The sequence below is a fragment of the Lutra lutra genome, chromosome 4 (genome assembly GCF_902655055.1).
Source record: "Lutra lutra chromosome 4, mLutLut1.2, whole genome shotgun sequence".
NCBI lineage: Eukaryota > Metazoa > Chordata > Mammalia > Carnivora > Mustelidae > Lutra > Lutra lutra.
This window is the reverse complement of record NC_062281.1, coordinates 94,048,276-94,075,814: the sequence shown is the minus strand read 5'-3', so window position 1 is coordinate 94,075,814 and position 27,539 is coordinate 94,048,276. Positions and strand designations below refer to the sequence as shown.

General features: G+C 40.6%; 1 protein-coding gene across 1 annotated transcript in view; it reads right to left on the bottom strand.

The window, feature by feature from the left end:
- The window catches only part of NOTCH2 (notch receptor 2), a 175,328-nt gene extending 161,147 nt beyond the window's left edge, over positions 1–14,181 (bottom strand). The window contains exon 1 of the mRNA XM_047724773.1: positions 13,974–14,181. Coding sequence (XP_047580729.1) covers positions 13,974–14,046 — 73 coding nt within the window. The 5' untranslated portion in view covers positions 14,047–14,181. The remainder of the gene's footprint in view (positions 1–13,973) is intronic.
- Between the last annotated feature and the right edge of the window lie 13,358 nt (positions 14,182–27,539).

Here is a 27,539-nt window from a genome sequence, read left to right as displayed (position 1 = left end):
GCTCAGTGGGTTAAGCCACTGCCTTCGGCTCAGGTCATGATCTCAGGGTCCTGGGATCGAGCCCCACATCGGGCTCTCTGCTCAGCCGGGAGCCTGCTTTCCCCTCTCTCTCTGCCTGCCTCTCTGCCTACTTGTGATCTCTCTCTCTGTCACATAAAAAAATAAAATAAAAAAATTAAAAAAAAAAAAAGAAAGAAAGAGACTCAAATACAATACCCTTAAACATTTATGGGGTCACTGAAAACCAGTGAACAATATACATGCTGCAAAGCTGAAGAAGCTCCTATTCCTCACCAAGGGTCCAAATCACTCATCCAATTTTAATTAAAGTGAAACCAACAAAAAGTCCATATTGTAACATAAAATAACACCACTAACAATAACTACTATTTACTATACTATTTGCCAGGACTGTACTATGAATTATTATCACATTATACAATTATTAATTTATTTAATCCTCGTAACAACCCTAATAATTACATGCTGCTATAATCTTCATTTTATTAATAATGAATTTGAGGCATAGAGTGCTTAAGAAACTTGCCCAAGGACACGGGGCTAGTATGTTCAGAGCCAGACTTAAACATATGCCCACCTTCTCTCCCCATAAGGGGACAATTCCCTCTCAAGGAAGTCTCCAGAAACATAGCCAGGAATGTCCCCAGGCAGAGCCCTTGGAAGTCAGGCCATTGCTCCCGACAGGAGCTCTCTGAAGATCTCACAGCGCGCCCCATTTTGGCTTAAAGACTCATTCTTAATGAAAACTCCCTCTTCTCAGCCCAAATTCAATCTGTTTGTCCTGGTGATTGAAATCAACTAAGGAACAAGGGCCATCAGTCAACTAATGTCTATCCATTTCTTTTTTATTCAGAAGCTACAAAGGATTCCTAATAGCTGACCTCTATATTCAAAGAACTGCCAGTCTAATGAATTCATATCATAAAAACATGCATCTTAGTACATTGGAATGAGTAAGGACTGCTGAGACAGACAGACATAGCTTTAAATCCCAACTCTGCCACTTAATTAGCTGCATTATCCTGGACATGTTATAAGCCTCAGTTTCCCCACTTAATCTACTCCCCATTTCGTAGAGCAGTTGTGAGGTATAACTGTAGGAAGGTGCATACAGCACCATGGTTGACTGAAGAGGCTCTGGAGCCAGAGGTTTGAATCCCGGCTCCATTCTTCATTAACCACATTATTCACCCCAACACCCAAAGCTATGAATCCAAGTTCCAATTTCCTTATCTGTAGAACAGTTATATACTGTCTACCCTAAAGGACAGCCACATGAATTAAATGAGGAAATATATGTAAAGCCCTAGCAAAATGACAGACACATAGTAAGAATTCAACAAAATGTTAAAAAAAAAAAAAAAAAGTTTTGAGGTTTAAAAAGTCAAACCACAAGTTTTAGTCCCAGCTCTGTCACTTATTATCTAGAGCTAAACAATGGTATATAAGCCAGTAACTCCTCTGAGGCTCAGTTTCCACCAAGGTTTCATGAAGAATAAAGGAGGCAATTACATAAGAGGGTTCTGTAAACTCTACATAGCTATGTAAATGTTGGGGTTGTTTTACTTTAAGCAAATAAGTTTTGTGTTAGTTATATTGACTGATCCTTCCAAATACTATCTTCATCTTTAAAATGGAAAAACAGGCAGAGAAATTTTAAGCCATAGAGGGAAGGCTGATGGTTCCAAAAGAAGGATGGAGTAAAGGACTGGGCCAAAATAAATTCAGATCATGACAGAGCAGAAAATGAATAAGCCTTCAAGAAGAGATGAGAATAAGCACCCATCAACCTGTTTTTAGTCAGCAGCTTCACCTACTGATTAAGCTTCTCAATGCACAGTCTAGGCATAAGAATTCTCTAATTTCCTCCCAGAAACAGTAGACTTCAGGGTAAGAAAGAGCTTCACTATCAAATCTCTCTTCCTACCCATAAACTAATTTTATGGGTAGGAACTAGATGGGGCATAGAAACAAAGACCAGTGGACACAAATTGAATCTCTTAACTGGCATTTTCTTAACCACACCTAAAAAACAAAACAAAAAGAGTCACAATCCTCTTCAGAAAGCTTTCCTTCTTTGGTTGGTCAGAAAGGTCCTTGTTCCCCAGGTCTTTTCATACTAAATATGGCAAGAGCTGGCAAACGACCAGCCCAGTAAATTCCAATGATACTTAAGAAAGCATTCATATTGCCTGAAATTACTCTGAATCAAACACTTAAGACCTGCAGGGCTTCCACATACAACAGTTCGGCTGGAGCTCTTAATGTCAAAAGCAGCAGGGTACCTTAAGAACATACAAGCTTGAGAAACAGGCAGTCTACTCTTCTTTATTGCAACATTCTTCAGCAACAACACTGATCTCCTACCCACAGTGCACACAGCACCGCAGTAGGGCAGTGGGAAGCTGGAGGGAGAAATTGAAGAAACAGGTGGTGTTCATGGGGTGCCAAAACAACAGGTTGATTCAGTCAGTTCTGTCCCACAACTAATCAATTTGGTTAGGAGAGAGGGGAGGGAATCTTAGTCATCCTGTTGTCTGACCAAACTGACTGGCTAGACCACAGTACAATTATCAATTAGGTCAAACTGTCAGATTTAGCAGTGCACAAGTCCTGTCTTTTAGGGATGTAACATACTTCAAAAATCTTGGCTATCCGGGAAGACAGGACATAATCAGATTACCCTCAACGCACCAAAAATCACATATATACCTCCAGAAAATACTGTTTTCCTCCAGTATTTTTTTTTTATATAAGGTTAAATGTGCATTTCCTGAGCACATACAACAGACAGCTTGTTGTTTTAGGATACAGATTAGAACTTTAAATTAGCTAAAGAAAATACCAGTTAACAAAGAAAACTGACCAAGCTCATTACAAGTCAAAGGATTAAAAAATAAAAATAAAATATAAATTAAAAATAAATAAAATATTATAAAAATATAAATAAAATATAAATAAAATAAAAAATAAAAAATAAACAGTTTTCAATATCAGTATTGGTAGCAATGGGTATTAAGGAGGGTATTTGGGGCACCTGGGCGGCTCAGTGGGTTAAAGCCTCTGCCTTCGGCTCAGGTCATGATCCCGGGGTCCTGGGATGGAGCCCCGCATCGGGTTCTCTGCTCAGCAGGGAGCCTGCTTCCTCCTCTCTCTCTGCCTGCCTCTGCCTACTTGTGGTCTCTGTCTATCAAATAAATAAATAAAATCTTTAAAAAAAAAAAAAGAAAACAAGGGAGGGCATTTGTTATGATGAGCACTGGGTGTTATATATGTAAGCGATGAATCACTAAATTCCACTCCTGAAACCAATATTACACTATATGTTAACTAACTTGAACTTAAATAAACATTTGGAAGAAAAAAATAATATATTAGTAGCAATCTGAAATGTTGCAATACATTTAAGACAAAGGACTCATATCCTTAATATAAATCAGAAACAAAAAAATGAGTATCTCGAGGGGTAAAAGACACAGTTTACCAAAGTAAGTAAATAAGTGGCCACTGACCATATGAAAAACCATTCAATATCACTGTGTAATCAGGGAGGCAAATTAAGGTGAGGAAGCATCTACCACTTATCAAATTAGTTAAGTTTTAAAAACAAAAATCAGTGTTGAACATAGCTGGCAACAATGGCAGTTTCATATTCTGCTAATGGAACTATAGCTTGGTCAAACTATATGGAAGGGAATTTGGCAGTGTGTATCAAAGACACAAAAAGGTCCATACTCTTTGATACAATAAGTTGACTTCTGAGAGCTTAGTGTTAACAAAATAAATATTCCTCCCAAGATTTATATGTAAGAATTTCATTATAGCATTATTTATAATTATGAAAACATTACAAACTAAGAATTAATTTCAGTTTAAATTATATATATATTATTATATTAATATATATATATAAATATATATATTAATTTCAGTTTAAATTATATATATATATATATATCTGATCCTTAAGATAGAACAGTATGCAGCCTTTTATATCATTAAAGAAAAAAAATACATATATAGGAAAACATTCACAGTATTTTAAGTAGCACAGAAGCAGATGATAAAACTATATATATGCTAATCTCCCAATTGCAATAATAGACAGAGGGGAAAAAAAGAAAAAAACCTGTCTACAATGTACCAATATATTAACTGTGGGTTTTGGCTGGAGGTGATGGAATTATTAGAGATTTTAATTTTCTCCTATGTTTTCCTGTTTGTTTTTAAATTCTGTTTCCCAATTCCTTTAAGTCACTCTCTTTGGCATAGCAATTTTTCTTCTGCAAATCTATTTCTGTATGAAGATGAGTATCATTTATATAGGAAAAAAAATGGAACCAACTAAATATGCAACCAAACCAAGGAATGGTCAAAACATAGTAACCCAATTAATAAGAATATTATTGGGACATCTGGGCGGCCCAGTCAGTTAAGCATCTGACTCTTGGCTTCAGCTCAGGTCATGATCTCAGGGCCATGCAACTGAGCCCTGCACCAGGCTCCACACTCAGCCCAGAGTCTGCTTAAGACTCTCTCTTTCCCTTTCCCTCTATCCCTCTGCTCTTCTCTAAAATAAATCTTAACAAAAGTCTTTTAAAAAAACAAGAATATTTTTAAAAGAATAGTACTTAGCCAATAAAATTCAATTTATGAAAAAATGCTTAAAAATATGAGAAATATTTATAACCATCATAGAAAGGCAGCACAGAAAATTGTGTATATATATATATTATGAATCAAAACATTTTAGAACTAAAGGTAGAAAAAAAAAAAAAAGATGTACACCAAAATATTGAGTGGGATGATTGTGACTATTTTTCTCACACTTTTTTAGATTTTTCAACATCCTTAACTACTTTTTTTTTTATATTTATTTTTATTTATTTGACAGACAGAGATCACAAGTAGGCAGAGAGGAAGGCAGAGAGGGATGGGGGGGAAGCAGGCTTCCCGCTGAGCAGAGAGCCCGATGTGGGGCTCGATCCCAGGACCCTGAGATCATGACCTGAGCCGAAGGCAGAGGCATTAACCCACTGAGCCACCCAGGCGTCCCCTTTAACTACTTTTTTAAGTAACCTCCTCCTCCAAAAATATCTTGTAAAGGTGCCAGAGAAAATTTAAAAAATATAAATATAAGTTAATTATGTATAAACATGAGGAATAATTATTACTATGTAAACCTACCTTAAAATATTACAATGTTTTTAGGTACAACCATTTTCCTTAAATCTCTTAGGAAGTATATGTCACAGGAGTCATGAAACATTGTCACTTACTTTAAATAGTAACACAGGACCAAGGACTTGAATGATTCACAAGATATGTCCTTCCTCTAATAATCCTCATAAAGATTAGAAAGTGTTTCAAATGTTGTAATAACGTAAATTGTCCTTAACATTTCCAATTAAAGAAGATCTAGCAAATAAATAAAGGCATGTTCACGGCAAACAAAAACATAATAAAAATCATAAAATATACACATCCTCAAACTTCAACAAGTCTCAACACTTTCTGGACAAAAACATGTGAAAGCAGAGAATTAAACAAGTTTCTTTGCAGCTCACTACAATTACCATTTAGAGACGTTAACACATTAGCACTGTCTAGTTTTCTGACCATTCATATTCAGAGACTCAACAGAAAATATTAGTGAGTAAACACTATTCAATTATTCTAATTTAAATGTTGGATAAATATGCCAGCATAGCAACCTGTCCCTCCTAGGGTCAGTTAAAATACACTATTTAATCTTCAAGGCTTAAAAACTTTCCAGAATCTCCTCACAAGACAGATGAGAGTAAAAAGATAGGAAAAAGAAGCAAAAAATTTAAAAATGTACCTGCCTCTGAACAAGGCAGTATACTTCAGAATGTAACCACATCTTCTTGTACAACATTTTATTCAGCAAGCAAAATTGTATTTTAAAGCAATGCTATTTGTTAAAAGACAACATATTATTGAGGAGACGATATCCAACTCCAATCAAAATATTATCGTCATGTTTTCCTTACTTCATAAAAGACACACATGCTTTCTTCATATGATTAAATATATATAAGGGTGGGGAGCTACTCTTAACCCAGAAACAGGTTCTGCAACACCCATAGATCCAACCTGTCTTTGTGAAGCTTTGAGTCCATTTTGGCATGAAGTTTGGCTGACGTATTCAAAGAATCAGAGTCACTGCCCAGGTGCCAATATTCTGAAAGGAACTAACTTGAAGACTAGAAACTGCCTCAGGCAGGCCTCTGGGGAAGGTCTTCAGTCCAATGGGAAGAAAGACCAAGGCCTCTCACTTAATGGCCAAAGTCCAAGGGCACCAGAGTTGGACCAATGTAACTGACCGCAGTTCAAGAGTGGCAAAGAACAGTAAAATGACCCCCCAAGACTTTGCTCAATCATATCTAGTAAAACACAAACTTTGAGGAGCTGGTAGAACAGGGTTTTGCCAAGACAAGCACAGTGGGTGAGGGAGATGTTAGTATGATTAATCAATGCCACCTGAGGCAGCAGCTCTGGGTGTGTCCATACTGTACCTCAGTCATTGCCTGGCCATGACAAGAAGTTCCTTCAGTTACTGCCACTGAGAACTAGATCTTCCAAAGAAGATATCTCCACCTTAACTTGTTCTAGATCAGGCCTGGCATCCAGGACTAAGACCAGCCTTCTCTCTTGCCACAAACCTACTGACAGACATAATAGATACCACAACATATGCCAAATTTACATTCAGACCCCCACCAGACAAACGGGCCTTTATCTGTTCCCCAAGTTAAGTTTTGATACTTCTAAATTACAAAAGAGGAAGGGGTGAATAGCAGAAAAGCCTAGCAAGAGTACACCAGTAGTCACTATTCCCTAGTACACTTGCAACTTACTCCCCTAGACCCTACAGCTCTTAGTCACCCCAACTGCAGGAAACTGCTTTCTGAGACTGTAGATAAGTGACTTAAATGACTTGTATTTCATATTCCTAATTGTGTGCTCATCTGCTTTATCTCCACAATGATGTCAGCTCCTTGGGGGCAGGGCCCTATCTTCTGCTTGGTCAAAAGATTCCCACACATCTACAAAAGCAGAATACCCTGTACTCCCTACCACATGAAGAAACACACAAATTAAGGATAACACACACCACAATCCTCCCTGACACATCACTGGGACAGAAGAGCTACAAAGATAATAAATCTCGGAGCCAACAGCTAGGGCTCCTACCAGAGTCTTATATGGAAGCTTACATATAAATGCAATAATTATCTCACTTCTCACACTCCAAGCTCCGGCTTTTATCATCCACTCTTCTTGGCTTTACTCTTCTTTTTAAGGTCACAACATATTTTCTGCCACACAACTAGTATCTGTCTCAAAAAGGAAAGGACAAAAGCACAGATCTACAGCAAACCTACCACTACAAATGAAAACTGCAGTTTGTCCATCCACAGGCCCTGAGTCTATCGTTTCAGATCTGAAGTCACTTTCTAGATCTTATAAAGGACAGCAACATTAAGTGTCTTTGTCAGAGGAGCACTCCTGGGCCCCTTCTTACAGAATGCTCTGTTCTGCTCAAGAGACCCTTGATTCCTTCTTTATTCTCCCTTCCTTATTCCATTTGCCGCAGCAGCCCAGACAGCCTGAAGGCAGGACTGCATGAAATGAGTGGGCTTTATCTCTTTGCACTAACACATTTGAGGGAAATCCCTGATACCAGGTATGTGTTCACAGATAAAAAAGGAGACCTCTTCAAAGGCAGTGTCATCACAAGGAGTAGGACAGAATTCCATAGTGGACACCAAAAAAACCAATGAACACCTATGTATTCTGCCATCTCTGCTAACATTCTTATGAAGGGATAAGAAGGCGTTCACCAAATTCATATACAACACATACACAGCAGCCCTAAGATTCTGAATAGTTTGTAGATTATTTTTTTAAGACAAAACAACTTTACTGGTCTTCTGGGGATACCAGAGCAACTTCGCCAGCAAGCTAGGCATTTAGCAAGAAGCAAGCATTTTCAAGGATAGAAAATGACTACAAGACCCAGGCAAAGCAACCTATCTCTAGTACTATCAAAGAACAAACAAACAAACAAACAAAAATAAACCAAAAAAATCCTTGGTTTCTCTGCACTCTGCAATGATTCCAAACTTCCCTAATATATAAATTAACTGGCTATTTCTTAAGTATACAAATTCCCAGACATTATTTCAGACCCACTGAATCAGAATCTCCAGGAAAACACCCCAGATGGAATCATCTTCATGCCCCTCACTAGGTCTAACTCTTTTTATGGAGGGGTAGGTATCAATTCAGTGAAGAGTACTCCTTTGGATCCTTGTTGCTCACACAGGACTCAGGACTCTATAAGGCAAATTCCTGAGAAGATGCCAAGGGGCACAAGTCATATGGAGACAGACTGCAACTGAATATAAGAAAATCTTTCTAAAAATCAGAGTTGTCCAGAGATGAACTAAGCTGCCTCCAAAGGCAGGAAGCTACCACCACAAGAGGTAGGCCACCTCTTGACAAGAATGTTGTAAGAGGAGCAGATCCAGCATGGAAAGGATAGAAGGACTAGATGGATTTTAAAGTTTCTGCCAACACGTAAGTCAACAAAGAGGAAAATTTCAGCTACCCATTAATTAATAAAGAGATAGTATAAAAGTCTATAGGTGGGGTCATCTTTCCAACTGATCTTTTCTTTTCAAAGGAGAAAGAAGCATAAAGACACACTCCTGACTCACCATGGGCCTCTCCTCTAGAATGTCCCAAATGTGGGGAGGACAGAGCGGGAGTCACAGGTGCTATAACAAAGCCGACCTGTTGCTTGGATGACTCTACATGCTGGGCATATGCCAAACAAGTTTTATCAACCAGAGAAGGGATGTGTGTGACGTAGTACCTCCCCTCAAGGAGTAAACCTTGTTGCAGAGATAGCTCAAGCACTATATGGTTCTCTCAAGGTTTTACTTATCACATCTCATCTTTAGAGTTTTGTTTGTGGTAGTGGCTTTTAGGGAACTCTCTTGGTAGGAAAAAAAAACTTAACTAAACGTATATATCCTCTTAATCTAATACTAGTTTGTGATATCAAGCTCATAATGAAAATTTTTTAAAACCTCAAAAAATCTGGGGCGCCTGGGTGGCTCAGTGGGTTAAGCCGCTGCCTTCGGCTCAGGTCATGATCTCAGAGTCCTGGGATCGAGCCCCACATCGGGCTCTCTGCTCAGCAGGGAGCCTGCTTCCTCCTCTCTCTCTGCCTGCTTGTGATCTCTCTGTCAAGTAAATAAATAAAATCTTAAAAAATAAATAAATAAATAAAAATAAAAAAATAAAACCTCAAAAAATCATCAAAACAAACATAAACTTAGTTAACTCTAATTTTAAAAATACCATTCCAATAATCCCCCAAATGACCAAATTACAATAAAGTGTGGCAACTCTGAACAAAATAACAGAAATTGCTGATCTAGTAATATAGTAATACAGGAAACAGTAGAAACAGCTCAAGTGAGAGGCAGGGGGTGGATGACAGCGCCTTTGAGGTTAAATTCCAAAGTCAAAGTGACCTTTATGATTTGCAGAAGTGATCAGAAAAAAAAGAGAAGAAACCACACACACACACACACACACACACACATACACACACACACACTGAATTTCAAAATGGCAAGTTTAAATAAAACATGTGGGGAAGGGAAAAATTTGGTTTTTCCCCAAATGCAAGGTAAGCAATGACTCTTGAAAATACTATAAAAAAAAAAAAAAACCTGTCTTGGATTACCATAGTAATCTAGAATAAGAAAATGACTATAAATAATTGGTCAATTGAATGAACATTTATTGAATGTCTATTAGATGCCAAGGCACTGTGCCAGGTACAGGGAAAGGGCATTAGGAAAAAAATGCATAAGTGAAAAAACACAATTCTCTTCCTCAAGAAGTACACACTAACAATAAGCACTTGAGGATGTTCTAAGTGTTTTCGTGTACATGAGCTCATTTGTACAAAAGATAGAAGTGGTGTGGAGAGTGGAGGAAGCACTGGACTGAGGACCAAAGGAGAGATTCTAGTCTCAACTCTAACTGGCTCAGTGACTATGGACAACATACCTGAACAAATGGAGGACCAAAATCCCTCTCACAAGATTACAATACTAATTAAATATAGACCTGGAGGAGAACACTGGTCTTCTGGCTCCTAGTCCAGTGATCTTTCCAAAATATTATACATATGGTAGACCAATAAAAACAGCAGAGTAGAAGAAAATAAAACCTTTTGGTTTCAAGTCATCTGCAAAAAAGGGAAAGAGGAGGAAAATGAAACATTCAACTTGTGGCATCCAGACAGAAATGTCAAGAAAGCAAGCACTTAAATAACAAATGAAAACATAATATAAGGAAAATGTAAAATCTCTTACTATATTTTCATTCAAACCATGGCTTAGGATTTTTTACTCAAAAAAGCACTAAGGATAAATAAAGGGAGTCCAAAATTATATATATGAGTGAAACTTGAAGAAAAAAGGACAACAGACAAGAAAAGGATCTGGGAGAGGATTTATAATATATCTTTCAAATATATGAAGCCCTTCTAAAGAGACAATGGAGACCCACTGTGTCCAGATGAACAAGAAGAAATGGCATTATACTCAACAGATTTTATGTTAGCAATTTTAAAAATCTTTGATAGAGGGTTAAAACACCGGTATAGCTAAGGTTAGATTAATTCTGGAAATTATTAAAATTAAGAAGGAAAGACCCCCATATATACACTATATACACTTCAAGGCAGAATAATGAACTATCAGTGGGTTCCAACAAGTTACTGTAAACCTTGAAAAACACAGATTCTCAGACCTGCTGTATCAGAATCCCTGGGTGTTGAGTCTGATTTTGATCATCAGCTGATTTTGATGCAGCCAGGACATGGAGCCTCCTTCTATCACAGGGGATGGGGTTAGGAGAAGAACTACCAGGAATGGCATCAGAGTGGGAACTAGATCAATGCAAATTTTGTGGGCAAAATAGAATTTCTGCGGGTGTGATATTTTTAAAATGTATTGTAAGGCTGCTCTGAAGCATCTAAGCATATCCCACTGAATTTCAACATTTTCTAAAGGTCCTGAAGTCAGCAAATACAATTCAGGTAAACGAAACGTTTACTCCTCTATACCACAGGAAGCCCATGGAAGAGACAGTAGAGTGGGAATAGCACAGTGGGATGACAAGAAGATGTGGGTTAATATTTTAAAAAATCAAAACATCAGGAAAAAGAAAAGAAAGACAAGAGATAATCACTCTCCTTCCTCCTACCTCTACCACCCCCACCCTGTCCCTGCCAAAGAATAATAAGATAGAAAGAACCAAAAGAAAGAAAAAAGAAAAATAGTGTTAGGATAAACTTCATCCTCAACTGAAAGAAAAAAAAAAATTGCTCTTTGTGATTTCTTTTTTTAAAAGCAAGAGAAGAATTCAGCTGAGAAATTATCTAGCAGGCTTCAAAACCAGGGAATCACTTCCCATTACAAAGCAAAAGAAAACAAGGAGCAAGAGGTGGTCTTGGATAGCTGTTTAGACAATCAGATGGGTTGACTGCTTCTTGCCTTAGGAACTCAATGATATTTAAATTAACAACTGGCCACAATCCCAAATACAGGAACACTCAAAAATTGGAAGTATGTGTTATAATTGGTACCTTGACAAAAACACAATGATAACAGATCAAGAAGATTCAAGAAGCCTTCACTACTAGACTCTGAAAAGATTTAAGATTTATACCAAAAAACAGGTTTTTAAAATATTTTATTGCAGTAGTTTAGCATCTGGAGAACACCTACCTAAAAATCAACATATCCATATCTAGTCCTTTGAAGTAACTAACATTCAACTTGTCCACCTTAAAGCTTGCTGGTAATAGCACTACGTCATCAGTACCAAAGTATATAAGAGGATATCATTCTATGTTCTGAGGTCCTAGAATGAGAGAAGCCTTATGTGTCAAAGTAATCCAATTTCTGACATCGATCTTACCATTTAACACTTAATTTTGAAAATTGCTTTGCAGTCTTATTTATTATTCCCTCCAACTCTCTAAGATTATTTCTTCAGTTCTTTTCATAAGTGAGGAGAGTACCTACCATGAAGATTAAGTTATTTACTAAACCAAGTTAATGTTAGAAACCAAGGATTGTAATCCTCAGACTAGCCCATTGTTTATAGTCCTTTTTATCATAAATCTACACTTACAGTCAAGCTTTAACTCAAAAGAAAAAGGAAAGGCAAAAATGCCATCCTATTTCGTTAAATGTTTCTGAAACAATGATTTTTGGTTCATCATTACACAGCCTCCTGGTCCACTTCTGAAATCCTTAGGGACATAGTGGTGCATGGAATTAGAGCTTTCCAAGAAGTACCTGGTTGGTGATGAACAACACAGTACTGTGATAAAAAGATTAAAACAAACAAACAAAAAATGTGTTCTCTTTTAGACATCTGTGATTGGCACGCCAACTGTCTGTTAACAATGAACAAAGAGCAAATTTTTCTGAAGCTCATCATCTTTTTAACCTTTTCTTTGCAAAAAGACATAGCTCATGTACCACTTTTTTTGTTTTTTTGGGGTTTTGTTTGTTTGTTTGTTTTGTTGTTGGTTTTTTTTTTTTTTTTTGGTAAAGGTAAAAACTTTCCTCGGATTAGGCTAGGAAAAGAAGAAATCTCAGTTTAACAAACATGCATAAGCTACCAACCCACTGGAAGCAGAGTTCCTTAAAAATAAAACACGGCCCTGTCCTGAAAGTACTTTCTGAATACCTTATATGCCATGGGTTTAATATACATTCTCTTAATTAACCCTATTAGCTGGGTAATTTCATTCCCATTTGGTTGGTGGCAGAGCTGGATTTGAACCCAGGATTACAGAGGGCTCCAAAACCCAAGCTGTTTCTACTAAACAGTCTGAAGAAAATCGGACTCTAAGACTATGGGTGGAATGGATAAGACGTGATTCGATTTCCCTTTCCTCGGTCCAACCGTGTTCGGAAAGACTGCTGCTCATATCCAACCATAAAGAGGCTTTCCAAGGAAGCACTTTGAATTAACGTATCCACTTTCCTCACCCGCCCCTGCCCCACCCCCAACCATGCCAAAAGAGCAGCCAATGCTGCTGCCAGGTTGGAGGAGTTGGTGATCGTCACACCACATTCCTGGGGCTGGACACAGACTCTGAAACAGCGCCCGAGCTCAGCGCCTCGGAAAGAATAACAGCAGTCGAGATTTTTAAATCATGTGGCTCAGCATGCAGCCACACCAGTTTGCCTACTGCTCCTGCCTCCACCTTTCAAAGTCCCCGAGCAAAACACACCGGATTCATCGGGAGCAGGGATTCGGAGTGTCAGGACTCTGGCGCACCACGAAACCCTGTCCCCATCCAAACCAAACCCACCCACCCGGACTGCGTGCCTCCCTCCGCCAGAGCGAAGTCTGGCAGCGGAGGTACAAGCCGTTGAGAGCTAGGAGGCCCTGCCCCCGCTCCCTCCACGCCAGAATCTGGCATTCCTTTGCTCAGCCCATCTGCGGCCCCCGGCCGGCGAGGGTTCGTCTCGCGCAGCCGGCACTCGGCTCTCTCCCTCGACCCCAGGAAACGCGGAATCAAAGGGCAAAACAACCCAACTCCCCGAACTCAAGCGCCTGGGAAAGCGAGTTTCGGAGGCTCGCGGCCCGCCCCCCCTTCAGCCGAGGGGCGTAGGAGGCGGCGGGGAGTGCGGGGGAGGAGGCCCTGACGGTGTCCAAACTTTGGGGAACCGAGTGGCCTCACTCGTGCCCGGCCTCCTAGCAGAGTGGAGGACGGGGGGGGGGGGGGGGATGATCGCCCCAGGTGGCCGGTCGGGCCGGGGTGGCGGTGCGCGGGCCCCGGGACAGGGGACAGCACTCCTCGGCCGGATACTCACCACGCGCGGGGCCCGCGCGGCACAGCCAGAGCGCCAGCAGTGCCCACAGCGGAGCGGGGCGCAGGGCGGGCATCTTCTCGGTCGCCTCCTCCGCCGCCTCCGCCTGCGCAGATCCACATGAGGAGGGGGTCCCCACAGAGGGTCCCCCACTCTCTTCTTTCCTCCTCCTGCTTCTGCGGCTCACGGCCTCGAGCTGTGCCCCGAAGCTCACGGCCTCGAGCTGTGCCCCGAAGCTCAGGCGTTTAAGTGGCCCCACTGCCCGCACCCCAGGTCTGCCGCTCCTGGGCCGCCGCCCGAAGTTTGGCTGAAACTTTCTCGGCTGTGCAGCGAAGCAGCCTCGTGTGTCCTTCCGCCTCGGCCGCCTCCTCCCACTGCAAACCCCGCCCCCCTGTCGCCACGGCCGGGCCCCGCCGCCTTCGGCACCCAGGGGTTTCCCGCAGGAAGAAGCGCCGGCCCGAGCTGCGCGCGGAGGGATCTACTACGAGTCCTCCGACTGCCCTTCCAAGCCTTCTCCAGCCCGCGTCTAATCTCGACGCGCCTTAACTCAGTCGGCGCTGGACTGCCTCGTTGGGCTGGGCCTCTGTCGAAGGAGGTGGGTGATAGGACCCTGAACTTCAGACGCTAGGGTTGCCGAGACCGTGAACTTGCCAGGAGAGAGAGACCCCTTCCCGTGAGATAGGTGTCGCCCCCACACACTCATACTTACACTCCCGGGCTATGGAGGAGTGCGCTAGAGAAGGACCAGCGCTGTCAAAGAAGGAAATGGGGGCTCAGGCGCCAAGCCCACTGAAAAGGAACACGGCCATCAACCCCAGTTGTGTTCTACACCATTCATTCATTCATTCATTCATTCATTTAGCAAGTATTTCTTTAACTGCCTTACTTTGCGTATCAGTGTCCTCAGCACAATGGGATCATACTACAGTCGGAGGATGCACAAGCCACTTTTGAGGAGAATCCTGTTTTGCTAAGATACTCATTGTAACATTGTTTATAAAAGCCAACAACTGACATATATGACACCCTGAATCCCTGTAAAAGCCAACAATTGGAAACAGCCTAAATCCCACCCATGAATAATGTATGGCATATTTATAAAATGAAATACAGCAATAGATGAGACTATATTCATACATTCCGTAGGGATAACTCAAGAAAAAATGACAGTGAAAAGCTCAATGCAAAAGGAGATATAAAGAGTATCATTTATGTATGTTTAAATGTCTTCAAAACAATACTATAGATTATTTATGGATGCATACCATGCAGTATATAGTAATAAAATATAACCAGAATAGTGGTTACTTCCAGGGAGGAGAGTGGGGAATATGATCAAGCATGGGTATATGTGGGCTTACGATTTGTAAAAGAAAACAGCTGAAAACAGAACAAACAAAAAGGTTTGTGTGGTTGTAACATTCCAGGGGACAGCCACCATAAAAGCAAAGGTACAGATAAGGGAATAAGCAGATGAGTTCTGGCACTATTTGCAGTGATAGGAGTCAAGAAGGGAAGGAGGATTAAAAAAAAAAAAAAAAAAAAAAAAAAAAAGAAGGGAAGGAGGATTGGGACCAGATTAGTAAGATCTTGAAGGACCAACTGAGAAGGGGGAGGTGTAGTTATCTCTCAGATCATAGAAAACCACTGAAGGCTTTTGAACAGGAGTGAGACTTGATGGGAAGGAAAGTTGCTCTGATAATCCTGTGTAAAATTGATTGTCAGGAGCAGAAGGTGAACTGGAGCCCAGGGACCAGTCAGGAGTTTGTGAAACACTCCAGGCATGGGGAGATGAAGGCCTGAACTAATGAGGTAAATGTCAGAATGGAAAGGAAGAAATGGATCTGAGACAATCTTGGGGGCTAGGGGTGAGTGGGGGGGGGATGCAAACCTATGTGACTAATTGGATGTGAGAGTTTACAATCCTACTGGGAAGGAAAATCCTACACACAGAAACTCTTCCTGCCTCTTACAGGATAAAGTCCAAACTTTTAAAAGCAGCAAATACAGGCCTTTACTTCATTGGGCCCTATCTCTCATCCTTTCTGCCCCCATTGTGAACTTTACACAATAACAGTATTGAACTACTTGAGATTTCCCCAAACATATCTTCTTGTTTCAGCCTCTGTACCTTCTGTTCCCTTGGTTTGGAAGGACTCTTATCATCCCCTTCCCTCCTTCTTTTAGTGAACTTCTAATCATCATTAATCCTTCAGTCCTGAGAAGGCTTTGCTGACACTGTAACAAATTCCTCCCCCTCACAGACAGTCTCTCCACTGTACTGCTTCTTTATCTTATTAAAATGCCTATTTTTTACACAAGACTGTTGGTATTTCTGTGTTCTCAACTAATTAGGAGGTCCTTATGGGCAAAGATCATGGCTTTATTGATTCCCAGTCTCTACAAAACAACACTACACAAGTATGAGAAGAGGTATTAGAGGCTTATGAAGTTCCAAACTGGATTTGAATAAGCACTTTACAATGAAAAAGCAAGTACTATTATTGAAAGTAGTCACCTTGGGATGCTAGAAACTCTTTTCAAAAATAACATAATTAGTCAAAATAGCTTTGGAATTTCCCTTGTGCAAATATGTTCAGAGAAAGATAATAACATTACTTTTTAGTTGTTGACACATAGAGTTACCAGTTAGAGCATTCGCTTTACTCACTAAATATAGTTCATGGTGACTTGGCTCTATACAAATTTTAAACCTCACCTGCAAAGACCAACTTTGTCACTATTAAAATATATTCAGAAAAATGTGAAGGTATTCATCCCCAAAGAGTAGCTCCAGAAATGACTGTGGCTTTGTCTAATTAAAATAGGTGGGCAGTTTCCCAAGGTGACTGTTTTAAGAAAAACAACTATTATGTTCACATATAACTTTTGCTGGATTTGTTACCATTTTAAACTTACATACATTGCCACAAGGACAAGAGGAATAAAGATTAGATGTTATGAATCAAAGTAGGATAAGTTTATGACCAAAGAGGTGTTTTAAAAGACATGTTTTGAAGGAAGCTATGGATATAAAGGAGTCAAAACAAAACAAAATGGGAGCTGAAAATCAAGGGAAAAACTGGAGTTGGCAAAGACTAAGATAGGAGAACAACTCAGTCCAACTCATCATGTAGCATTTTGGTGAATATTACCATGAGTCAAATCCTGTGTGAGTAGCTGAGGGATAAAGACAGACCAGTGACCAACAATGAAAATCCAGTATGACAGGTAGAATATTGTGGGTTCACATCTGATGGACTATGAGTCCTGTCCCAGCTTAGGAGTGGGCAGGGAAGGCTTCCGGGAAAACCTCAAGAGATGGACTAAGAATTAAAGAACCAAAAGTTTAATCCAGTAGAGAAGAGATATCTCATGTTTAGAGGTCTAAGGCTTTTTCGGACATAGGGAACAAGTAGAGGAAGGCAAACAATAAAGACCTGAGCCTGTCCCCCCAAGATAGGAACTTGGGCAGGAGCTGTGGGGTTGCAGAAAAGATGGGTATTGGCTCCTAAGTCTATTAATTGCTTAGATGAGAGAGGAAATGTAGGTCAAGGAATCAGCAATGACCTCAGTAGCTTGGAGCATCATGGGCTATTCTCAGATATAGGAAATACAAGAGAAGGAAAAGGAAGTTTGGTAGAGGAGATAAAAATGGCAAGAGATCAATGTAGCTGAAAGAGGAAGAGTTATGTTCAGGTGGAGCACCTCACAGCTGTTGATTACTTTAGGACCCTAACTGATTAGCAGGATGGAATTGCATGGAAATATACTTTCTCCTGTTGAGCTCTCCCCAAAGCTAAGCCAAAATTCTACTGTGTGCAGTTAGGTGACTAGTTTCCTAATCCCTGTCAGGATCCAGGGGGTCATGTGGTGGTGTCTCAAAGCTTGAGTAGCAGCCAAGGATATGAAATGCCAGAATCTACCTGGAAATGTCAGCCCCAAATGCACTCTTCAGTTTAATTACTCTACTGGACTTGGGAATGGTCTTCCCCAGGACAGTGCCTCTAATCAAAGCAATTCTTACTTTATAGGAAAAATTGGCAGGAAATTATTCAGGTAATCCCATAACTAATTAGCTATTGCTATTTCTTAAAGTTTCATAACAATACTGAATCAAAGAAAAATGGGATACCCCAAACTTTCATCTGAAGTAAACAAAACAAAACAAAAACCTCAGTCTCTGGGGCCCAGTTAAAACCTACAGACCATTAGCAGTAGAAAAACATGAATAAGGCCAGCACTAGTTTTCATTTTAGTCAAAACTAAAAATATACATAGATGTCTTTACTAATTAAAACTCAGGTAAAATTGCCTCTCAAAACAAATGCAGAATTAAGCACTTACTTGTTCTCAAGTCTGTTCTTTAAGATCCCATAGGCTTCCAAGTCCCTCAAAAACAGAGATCCTATGTTGTCCATTTTGCCCCAGTTCCTCTCACAGTAGTACACATAAGTGCTCATAATATGTTTTGAATAAATGCTGAATGAAGGACATATATGTATGAATTGGAGAAAGATGCATAATTGTCTAGGTCTTTCGGAGAACCCTAGGCTGGATCAGTTAAATGCTACAGATGTTGAACCAAAGATTCTGGTGGGGTGCCTGGGTGGCTCAGTTGGTTAGGTGTCTGCCTTCGGCTCAGGTCATGATCCTGGAATCCTAGGATCAAGTCCCGCATCTGGCCCCCTGCTCAGCGGGGAGTCTGCTTCTCCCTCTGCCCTTCACCCCACACTCTCTGGCTCTCTCTCTCTCAAATAAATAAATAAAATCTTTAAAACGAAAAGAAAAGAGAAGATTCTGGTGAACGTGTCAGCTTAGGGTGAACTACTCTACACATCTCATCACATAACCCAGGAACCTGGAGATGTGTGATAAAGTGTTTGTGGAAACAAGAATTGAAAGGAAGACTTCTTTGCAAAATAATACCTTGTACTCTTGCAGTGCTTTAGGCTTTTCAGAACACTTTAAGTAATATTATCTCATTTGATTCACAAAGCAGTCATGGGAAACAGCCAAGCCAGTCATTACTATCCCCCATTTCACAGATGAAGAGACTGAGATAGAGTTTAAGTGCCCTGCCCAACGTCAAATAAGTAATTAATGACAGCTGAGACAAAACTCCTGCTGTTTCTGACTGCTTATTCAGTCTCATTCTACTGTCTCTTCCTGCAACAGTAATGAAGCACATCCAAGACCATCTTTAGTGTGAGCACCTCTGGGCAGAGGTCCACCAGTTTCACCATATTGGTGAAGTCCGCAATACTGGTACAAAACAAGCTGCCTCACTCTAATTAGGAAGTCCAAGCAAGCAAATACATTCTTTTATTTAAATACATTTTTTGAGAGCCTATCCTCTGCAAAGCACATCCTTGACTCTGTGGCAATACAGACATAGAGAGAGAATAGACTTGAGAACAAGACCCAGCCCCTGTTCTCTGGAGATTAGAGTACATTCTGGAAGGCCAATATACAAATAACATAGATACAACAGAGATAAAGCATGGGGCTGTGGGAAAGTAGAGAGCATTGTGATTAATTCTAAGGTTACTTTCATTTCATCCTGTCCCCAGCCTACAAGATATGAATGAACTGAGGTGGCCTGTACAAACTGGACTATAAACAGTTTGAACACAGGAACTGTCTCTCATTCATGTTTGTAAACCCCACAGTAGTTGGTTGTTTGTCTTGCATGGAGCATGGAATAAGTGCAAAATAAAGACCCACACTCTGAGAGGTCCACCAGGTTCAGTCAAACAGAGGACAAGTTCCAGAAGACAGGAGCTCATCTTAAGATTCAAACTAGTTCTGAGAATTAGGAGCCAATCAACTCTTCAACTAATTGTCTCTGCTCTGATTAAGGGTATAAATAATATAAGAAATTATAATTTGGGCTTCCTGACATATTTTTGCCCTTTTAGGAATGTGACTATTTCAATGTAATTGATGTCAAGAACAGGAAAATCTGGGGTGCCTGGGTGGCTCAGTGGGTTAAGCTTCTGCCTTCGGCTCAGGTCATGATCTCAGGGTCCTGGGATCGAGCCCCACATTGGGCTCTCTGCTCAGCAGGGAGCCTGCTTCTTCCTCTCTGTCTCTGCCTGCCTCTCTGCATACTTGTGATCTCTATCTGTCAAATAAATAAATAAAATCTTTAAAAAAAAAAGAAAAGGAAAATCTGAGATTGTCCTTGTATAATGAACTGTTCCTCATGTGCGTGTACTACATGATGAATGGTATCTTAACAAAGAATCCAAAATTCTCTGCCATCCATGAGGTAAGCAGGAAAGCTTACCTATAGGAATCCTCACTTTAATACTACCTAACTTAAAATTTTCTAAGTATTTTATGCTGGGAGGTGTTACAATTCAATTACTAAATCGACATATACATTTTATATATAATGACACAAAAAAGGATTGGTTTGTATGCACCAGGACGTCTCCCCAGTTCAAAAGGAGCATAAATCCACAACTGTGTAATTATCAAACCACAATATTATTGGATGACTCGCAGTGCTTCAGTCACTAAAATGGTTATGCAACTGTAGATATTTATGCAGTGTTAAGGCGTTTTGTTCTCAGAGACTATCCAGGTGTTTCTACCCAACATTCTTATATTCTTCTCTCACAATTAGCCAAGAAATTCTTGAGCAGTGAGGTCCCAGCATACAGAAAGTTTCCACCTTAAAGTATGAAAAAAAACTTCACCCTGAGGACAGATCACATCTAAGTCCCTTGAAGCAGAAGAAAAAGGAACATTTTCTTATTATGTGGAATTCAAAGTGGTTAACTAAGTATGAAGGGGTGCATCACAAGTAAGGAAAATAAATCTCACTTTTTAAAGTAAGCATTAAAAAATCTTCTAAAGTAATTCATCAGGAGATAATTAATGGCTGGCAACAGGTATTTATAATGGAAGCGTACATGGCCTTAACGATAGGTTTTGCTTCTGAAAACATTCTAATTAAAAAGGGAAAGAGTAATTTTATAGGAAAGTACAAATCAGTGGTGTGTATGTGTGCTAATGTGTGCAGAGACAGAGGTGGTAATTGCTGGGCTCAGAGCAGGTATCTGGTGCTGAAGGTAATGACCTTGTAAAATATACAAATAGGGTTTCCAACAAAGCTGAAAGTACATCATTATTACTCATGAATGTGGGAAAGAATGTAAAATTGGAATTCAGAAGGTGAGTGGTGGTTGTACCTGATCTGGATACTAACTTGTTTTTGTTTTTAATCATTTTGATACTTGTTAAGAATAATGTAATATGACTACTCTGCTCTCTTGCTCAGACTACTGGTCTAAGCATTTTTCTTGCAAAACTTTGACTTTTTCCCTTTTATCCCACTTATTAAATGTCTAAGCAAGAAAACAAGAACAGATGCTAGCAAGACAGAATGGTTCCCACGTTAAGATCTACATCTGAGTCCAGGAAAATACACCTCATTGCCTAGAAGGGCCCTGTGGACAGTTCACACCTCTGTTGGTTTCTTTTGCAAGATATAGTTACCTCAAAAGAGCCTTCCTTAATTGGACTTTTATGGTCTGGAAGATTTGCCTGTCTACAGATGACTATCATTTAAAAGTATTTATTAAAGGCAGTGGTTGGGGGCATAGATCCTCTCTAAGGGGAAGAACGAATAGCAGGCACACAGACTGATTTAAGTAAACTCCACAAGATGCAACTAGGAGACAGCCTGCAAGTTTCAAAAAGCAAACTCGGAACATGCAAGATAGTGTAGTTCCTTATCCACTCCTTGGGGTCTTGAGGAGGAAAGGGAAGTAAGAAGAGTTGAAAAGAAGAAAAAAAAAAGAGTGGAGAGGAAGGGGAAAGCATGCTCTGGAGTAATACACACCTGTTTGTGGGGGGAGGGGCGGGAAGTAGCACAAATACAAGCAAAAGAAGAACCAACATGGAGTTCCTCCTTGCATATTTCCCTCTTCCCTCCTGAAGTCCTGGAGTGAACTCATAGCATTGCTCTTAGAGGTGAGAGAGAAGCACTCTGGGGACACCTCCCTGAATTCCCTCCAAAGAAGTAAAAGTTGTTCCCTCTATCGTAAATATTTATGGATAATAATAACATTCATCACATTAATAATGATAATGGCAGGACATATTAAGGGAGCGCTGTCAGTTAGGCACTGTATTAAGCACTTTATCTGCTTTACTGTTTGTAATGCTCCAGCCAACTTATCAGTAGGTATGATGATTCCCACGTCACAGGCAGAAAGTGAAGCCTGAAGTTGCCCAAGAGCACACAGCTGCTAGTCAGAGGCACAGCCCGGGTTCATCTGACTACCTCCAGTAGCACACAAGTGACTTCTGCAAAGTCTGTATACCTGCTCTCAGGTCTCTGCCTCAGAGATTCAACCCTACCCGTTGTTTGGACTACTCAGCTGAGCACAGAATAAGTTGTCCAGTAATCATTTATTGTAAGCCTGGCCTCCCAAGTTTATTGAAACAAGGGCTTGATCACATCCTTCCTTTGTGCTCCCCTACAGCATGATGCCCAGTCTCTTGCTTGCCAGCCACAGGCTCTGGAACAACTCAAGGATTTCCTATCCCTGCCTCTGCCACTCCGATGAGAGAAGCTCACACAATTCTACAGGTTGGTTCCACACTACAACTGTTTATTTTTAAATACTCTCTTCTAAATATATCTAATAAAAGACAAAGGCAGTAGGGGAAGAACCAATTCTATTTATTTCTATATTTTTATTTAAATATATATTTTTCATTATGCTGAGTGAAATAAGTCAAGCAGAGAGAGTCAATTATATGGTTTCACTTATTTGTGGAACATAACAAATAGCATGGAGGACATGGGGTGTTAGGAGAAGGGAGTTGGGGGAAATTGGAAGGGGAGGTGAACAATGAGAGACTATGGACTCTGAAAAACAATCTGAAGGGTTTGAAGAGGTGGGGGGGTGGGAGGTTGGGGGAACCAGGTGGTGGGTATTAGAGAGGGCAGGGATTGCATGGAGCACTGGGTGTGGTACAAAAACAATGAATACTGTTACGCTGAAAATAAATTTTAAAAAATGATTAAAAAAATAATAAATATATATTTTTCTAATTAAAGGAAAATCCCCTATAATACCATTGCTATTAACATTTTGGTATATTTTATTCAGGTGTGGCTTCATATGCACCTTTCAGAGCTGTAATCATGACATACATATAGTTTGTATCCTGCTTCTAAGCTCTAATTCGTATATCTTAAATCTTTTCCTGTGTTGCTACATAGTTGTCCTATGTAATATTGTTATTGTCTGTGTTATATTCCAGCATTGATGATAGGTAGAGCTAGAATGCTTTCTGTGTTGGTATTGGGATCTGTATCCAGAATCATCCATTGTATTGCAGAGACAGTGCCTGAAGACAGTCCACCCATACTGCTCCCATTGCCAAAGACAGTGGAGTGAATGGGGGGGCCTGCAGCAGCTATAATGGATCAGCACCAAAGAATACCCCTACCCCCACTGTTGCTCCCTAACCTCACTACCCCACCCTCACCTCTAAGGCATGTGCAGGCCTCTACCACTCTCCTCCGGCCTCTTTCCCTCTTTCTGTTCCCTGTTTCCTCCCCAGCAATAGGCCTCACTTCCCACTTCAATAAAGACATCTCCTAGCTCAAATATCCCCTCCCCTGTAAAACTGTCCCTAGCCTTCCCCGTTTCTAAATTGGCAGACCAACAAAGAGCTCCCCAACCTCTCTCCTTTAACCTTACAACTTAGGTCTTATGTTCCTACTCTTCCTTCCTGCCCTTCTATCTCAGAGACAAGTCTTTCCTTTATTCCAATGTTAATCCTTCTGCATTGACGTTGATTTCATCCCCTCCTGCCTTTTCCGAAGCCATCTTGCCATTCATTATCCAACTGCCCCCACTCTCATTGTCATGCATTTCTTCCCTTCTATAGATCTGATCCTCTCAGCCAACAATTTTCTTCTAGCCTTAATGCACACGTGTGCCCACACACAATTACTGTCTATTGTAGACTCAAAGAAATTTCTCTTTCAAATTTCTTTCAATTTCAAATTTCTCTTTCACTCATAAACCTCTTAAAAGAGTAGTTTCTCCCTGGCTGTTCTTATTTCCTCAACCCGTTACAGCTTTCTGTTTCTACATTTATTGAGCATCTACTATGTGAAAACAATGGGGATATAGAGATAAACCAGGCAGTCCCTGCTCCTGAGGAGCTTCTAGCTAGTGGGGAAGACAGTAAACCAAACAATACAGTACAATAAAATAAATGCCATAATAGGGATATGTGCAAGAGGATCCATTGAAGGGTTGCCTGGAAGAAATTAGAAAGATTTCAGTGGCGTTTGAGTTAGACACTAAACAATGAGTTCAATATTGCCAGGTAGAGACTATCTACATGTATCTATACATAGAGAGAGAAGGTTGGAAGAGCATACAATTGACAGAGGAAACAACTTACGCAGAGAGCTGAGAAACCATGATATTGATGAGTATTTAGGGCATCAGCTCAGTTTTGGAAGAGCTGGTTCCTGATAAGGACTGCTTACAGAAGAGATGGAGAAAGACTTGTTCAGGCCAGTAGTTCTCAAACTTTGGCGTGCATCAGAATCACCCAGGATGTACTCCACTCCCAGAGCTTCATGGTGGGGTATGGGATGAGGCTGGGTAGTTTGCATTTCTAGCAAGTTCCCAGGTGATGCTGCTGCCTTTGGTCTGGAGACAACAGTTTGAGAACCACTGGGTTAGCAACATGGCTTCTGCTTAAATTATTCTAGTGAAATTACTTTTAGGTGTCACCAAAGACCTTCAGCTGCCAGATGCAATGAACTCCTTCTCAGTCCTCATCCTCTTTGACCATTTTCAGCATTTGACACAATTGATGATCTTCTCAACTGGTCTCCCAGCTTTCAGTCTCACCTTCCTTTGTACATTCACTGTACTGAAACCCAGAGGACTACCCAAAATATAAGTATAACCCTATCACTCTGTACTTAAAACCCACCAGTGGCTCCTATTACCTGTAGTTAGCACCCAAACTCTATAAGCTGACACAGAAAACCGCTGGCATTCGGGCCACATTTACCTCCTCTCCCTGCCCCAGTGTTGCACAGCCTATGTTCCAAAAACATCAGATGATAGTCCAGTCCCCAGACCTGCTGTGGGCTCATGTGCTCTTCAGCACTACACACGTACTTTCCTCTGCCTGGCATGCCCTTACTCCTTTCTCCCCTCCACCCAATCTTTCCCTTGACCTTTGGAATCCTAGCTCAAATGTCATCTCTTCTGTGAAGGCTTCTTTAGATTTGTTGTGCCTTTCCCTGTGTCCCCCCACCATTGGCTTCTGCATATTATACGTACCATTTAACAACTAGTTGAACATATGATTGTGATATTGGGACCTTCTTGAGTACATGGTCTATTTATTATTTTTGTTATTCTCATACAAAACATTCAATATAGATGTGTTGAATGAATATTCAACATAGGTACATAGTACATAGGATACATAGGGTACATAGGACACAATAAATCAGTAGTGATTTAGGTAGACACCCACTGCCTACCCAGTGGAACCTAGGGGTGGGTAGGCAGGCAAAGAGGAGGAGGACATAAAGACAAACTTCATTCATGAGCAAGGGTCAAACATGCTACCTCACAACCCTCTGACTCTATGACTGAGATGTTGAACCACAGACTTTTATTTCACATGACTCTCTCTTTCTTTGATGACACACCGATTTGTCAGCTCCATGGACTGGGCAGTTATGCAGCTGCCTTTCTTGCTTTCAGCAAAATACTCTCCAAGGGACTTATCCTGAGCTAAAGATCAACATTTGTGGAGACTGAGCAGGAAACACGTTGGTTGCTTGGCTTGGTGAGCATACCACCAGCGGCCATCTATTTACCTTTTATTCCTGTCCTACTGCTGAAGGAATGCTAGCGATTCTCTGCCTTTGGGAGGAACAGATCCTTTCCATGCTTCTCTTGCTCTTGCTCTCCCTTTCCGTCCCTCCCTCTCTTTCTGCTTTACCCCTGTACTTTCTGATTGCTGTGGTGACCAGAAATAAAACAGGCCTGGATTTCTATGTGACCAGCTTGCATTCTCCTCATTCTCTAATGATACCATCATCTTATGAAAGCATCTAGCTGCTAGTGAGCTCAGAACCCCCAGGCCTTTTATCACCTAGCTTTTTCCATTTCTGGGTGCAAATATCCCTATAAGAGTAGTCATTTTTCAGTGATTCATATATTCTAGGTGTTTTACATACACGATCCCATTAGATCCTCACAACATTCCTACAAGGTAGATGTCTTTATCTCTATTTAATAAATAAGGATGTTACATTGTGTGTCAACTACACTCAAAAAAATTTCTTTTAAACCCTGCAGATAAATATAGTGAGGCTCAAAGAAGTTAAACAACTTATCCAAGCTCAACAAGGTAATAAGCGGTAGGGGTGGGATGAATAAGTGGTAGAAATAGATGAATCCATGTTGTAATAATTCCAAAGTCTCTATGTTTTCCATTATTTATGTCATCTTGGAGAAATGAAGAGGCTGAAAGTTATAGAGTCAGCCAATCTTACGTCAGGGATTAAGTTCAGGGTGGCCTGATTTCCAAGGTAGCCTACAAATATCTACTATATCGAGGGAATTATTCAAATGGGTATGTTTGATGGTCCAAGAATTTACAAAACTTAAAAAATATATTGAGGCAGGGCTCCTGGGTGGCTCAGTGGGTTAAAGCCTCTGCTTCGGCTCAGGTCATGATCCCAGGGTACTGGGATCGAGCCCCGCATCAGACTCTCTGCTCAGGAGGGAGCCTGCCTCCCCCTTTCTCTCTGTCTGCCTCTCTGCCTACTTGTGATCTCTGTCTGTCAAATAAATAAATAAAATTTAAAAAAAAAAATATATATATATAGGCTATGATGTGAAAATGACCCAGATCTGGAAAAGCTGTCTAATTATCCATCAGTGTCCCTTATCCTGATTCTCCTTGTAGTCTATGGCCCTTTCTAGTTCAAGCACCTAAGCAGACCTTCTTCTCAACCCCCTAAAGTCACTCCCACTCAAAGCAGTGTTTTAAAAATCTTCCCTTCCCTCCTTCTTTTCCTTTTGGAGCACCAAGTATGACCAAAAAGGAGGAATAAGACCATGACTACAGGCACAACTAGTTTGACAAAATATAAATGATTGTTTATTTATAAAGCAAAGCCAAATTTGATAAAACAATGATTTTTTTTTTCTTTTCCGGTCAACTTGACACTTGAAGAGTAGGTTTTCCTGAATATTTCCCTGCTCAACTGGTGCTCTTGGCATTGTGAATAAACAGAGTTGATGATAACATCCATCAGAGAGCTAAGCACACAAAGTGGGTGATAAAGTCAACAAGAAGCTGAAAACAAGATTTACCACGGATAAGCTGCCAAGAGTTGGCGCTAGATTCCAAGTGGACGCTGTGGCTCATCCATCTTCCCCCGTCAGCTTTCCACCCCAACAGTGTCATCTCTGCTTCAGCACTCATTACAAGAGAAGGAAAGCAGGAGAGGAGAGCTTAGGAGTCAACACAGGAGATGAGTAC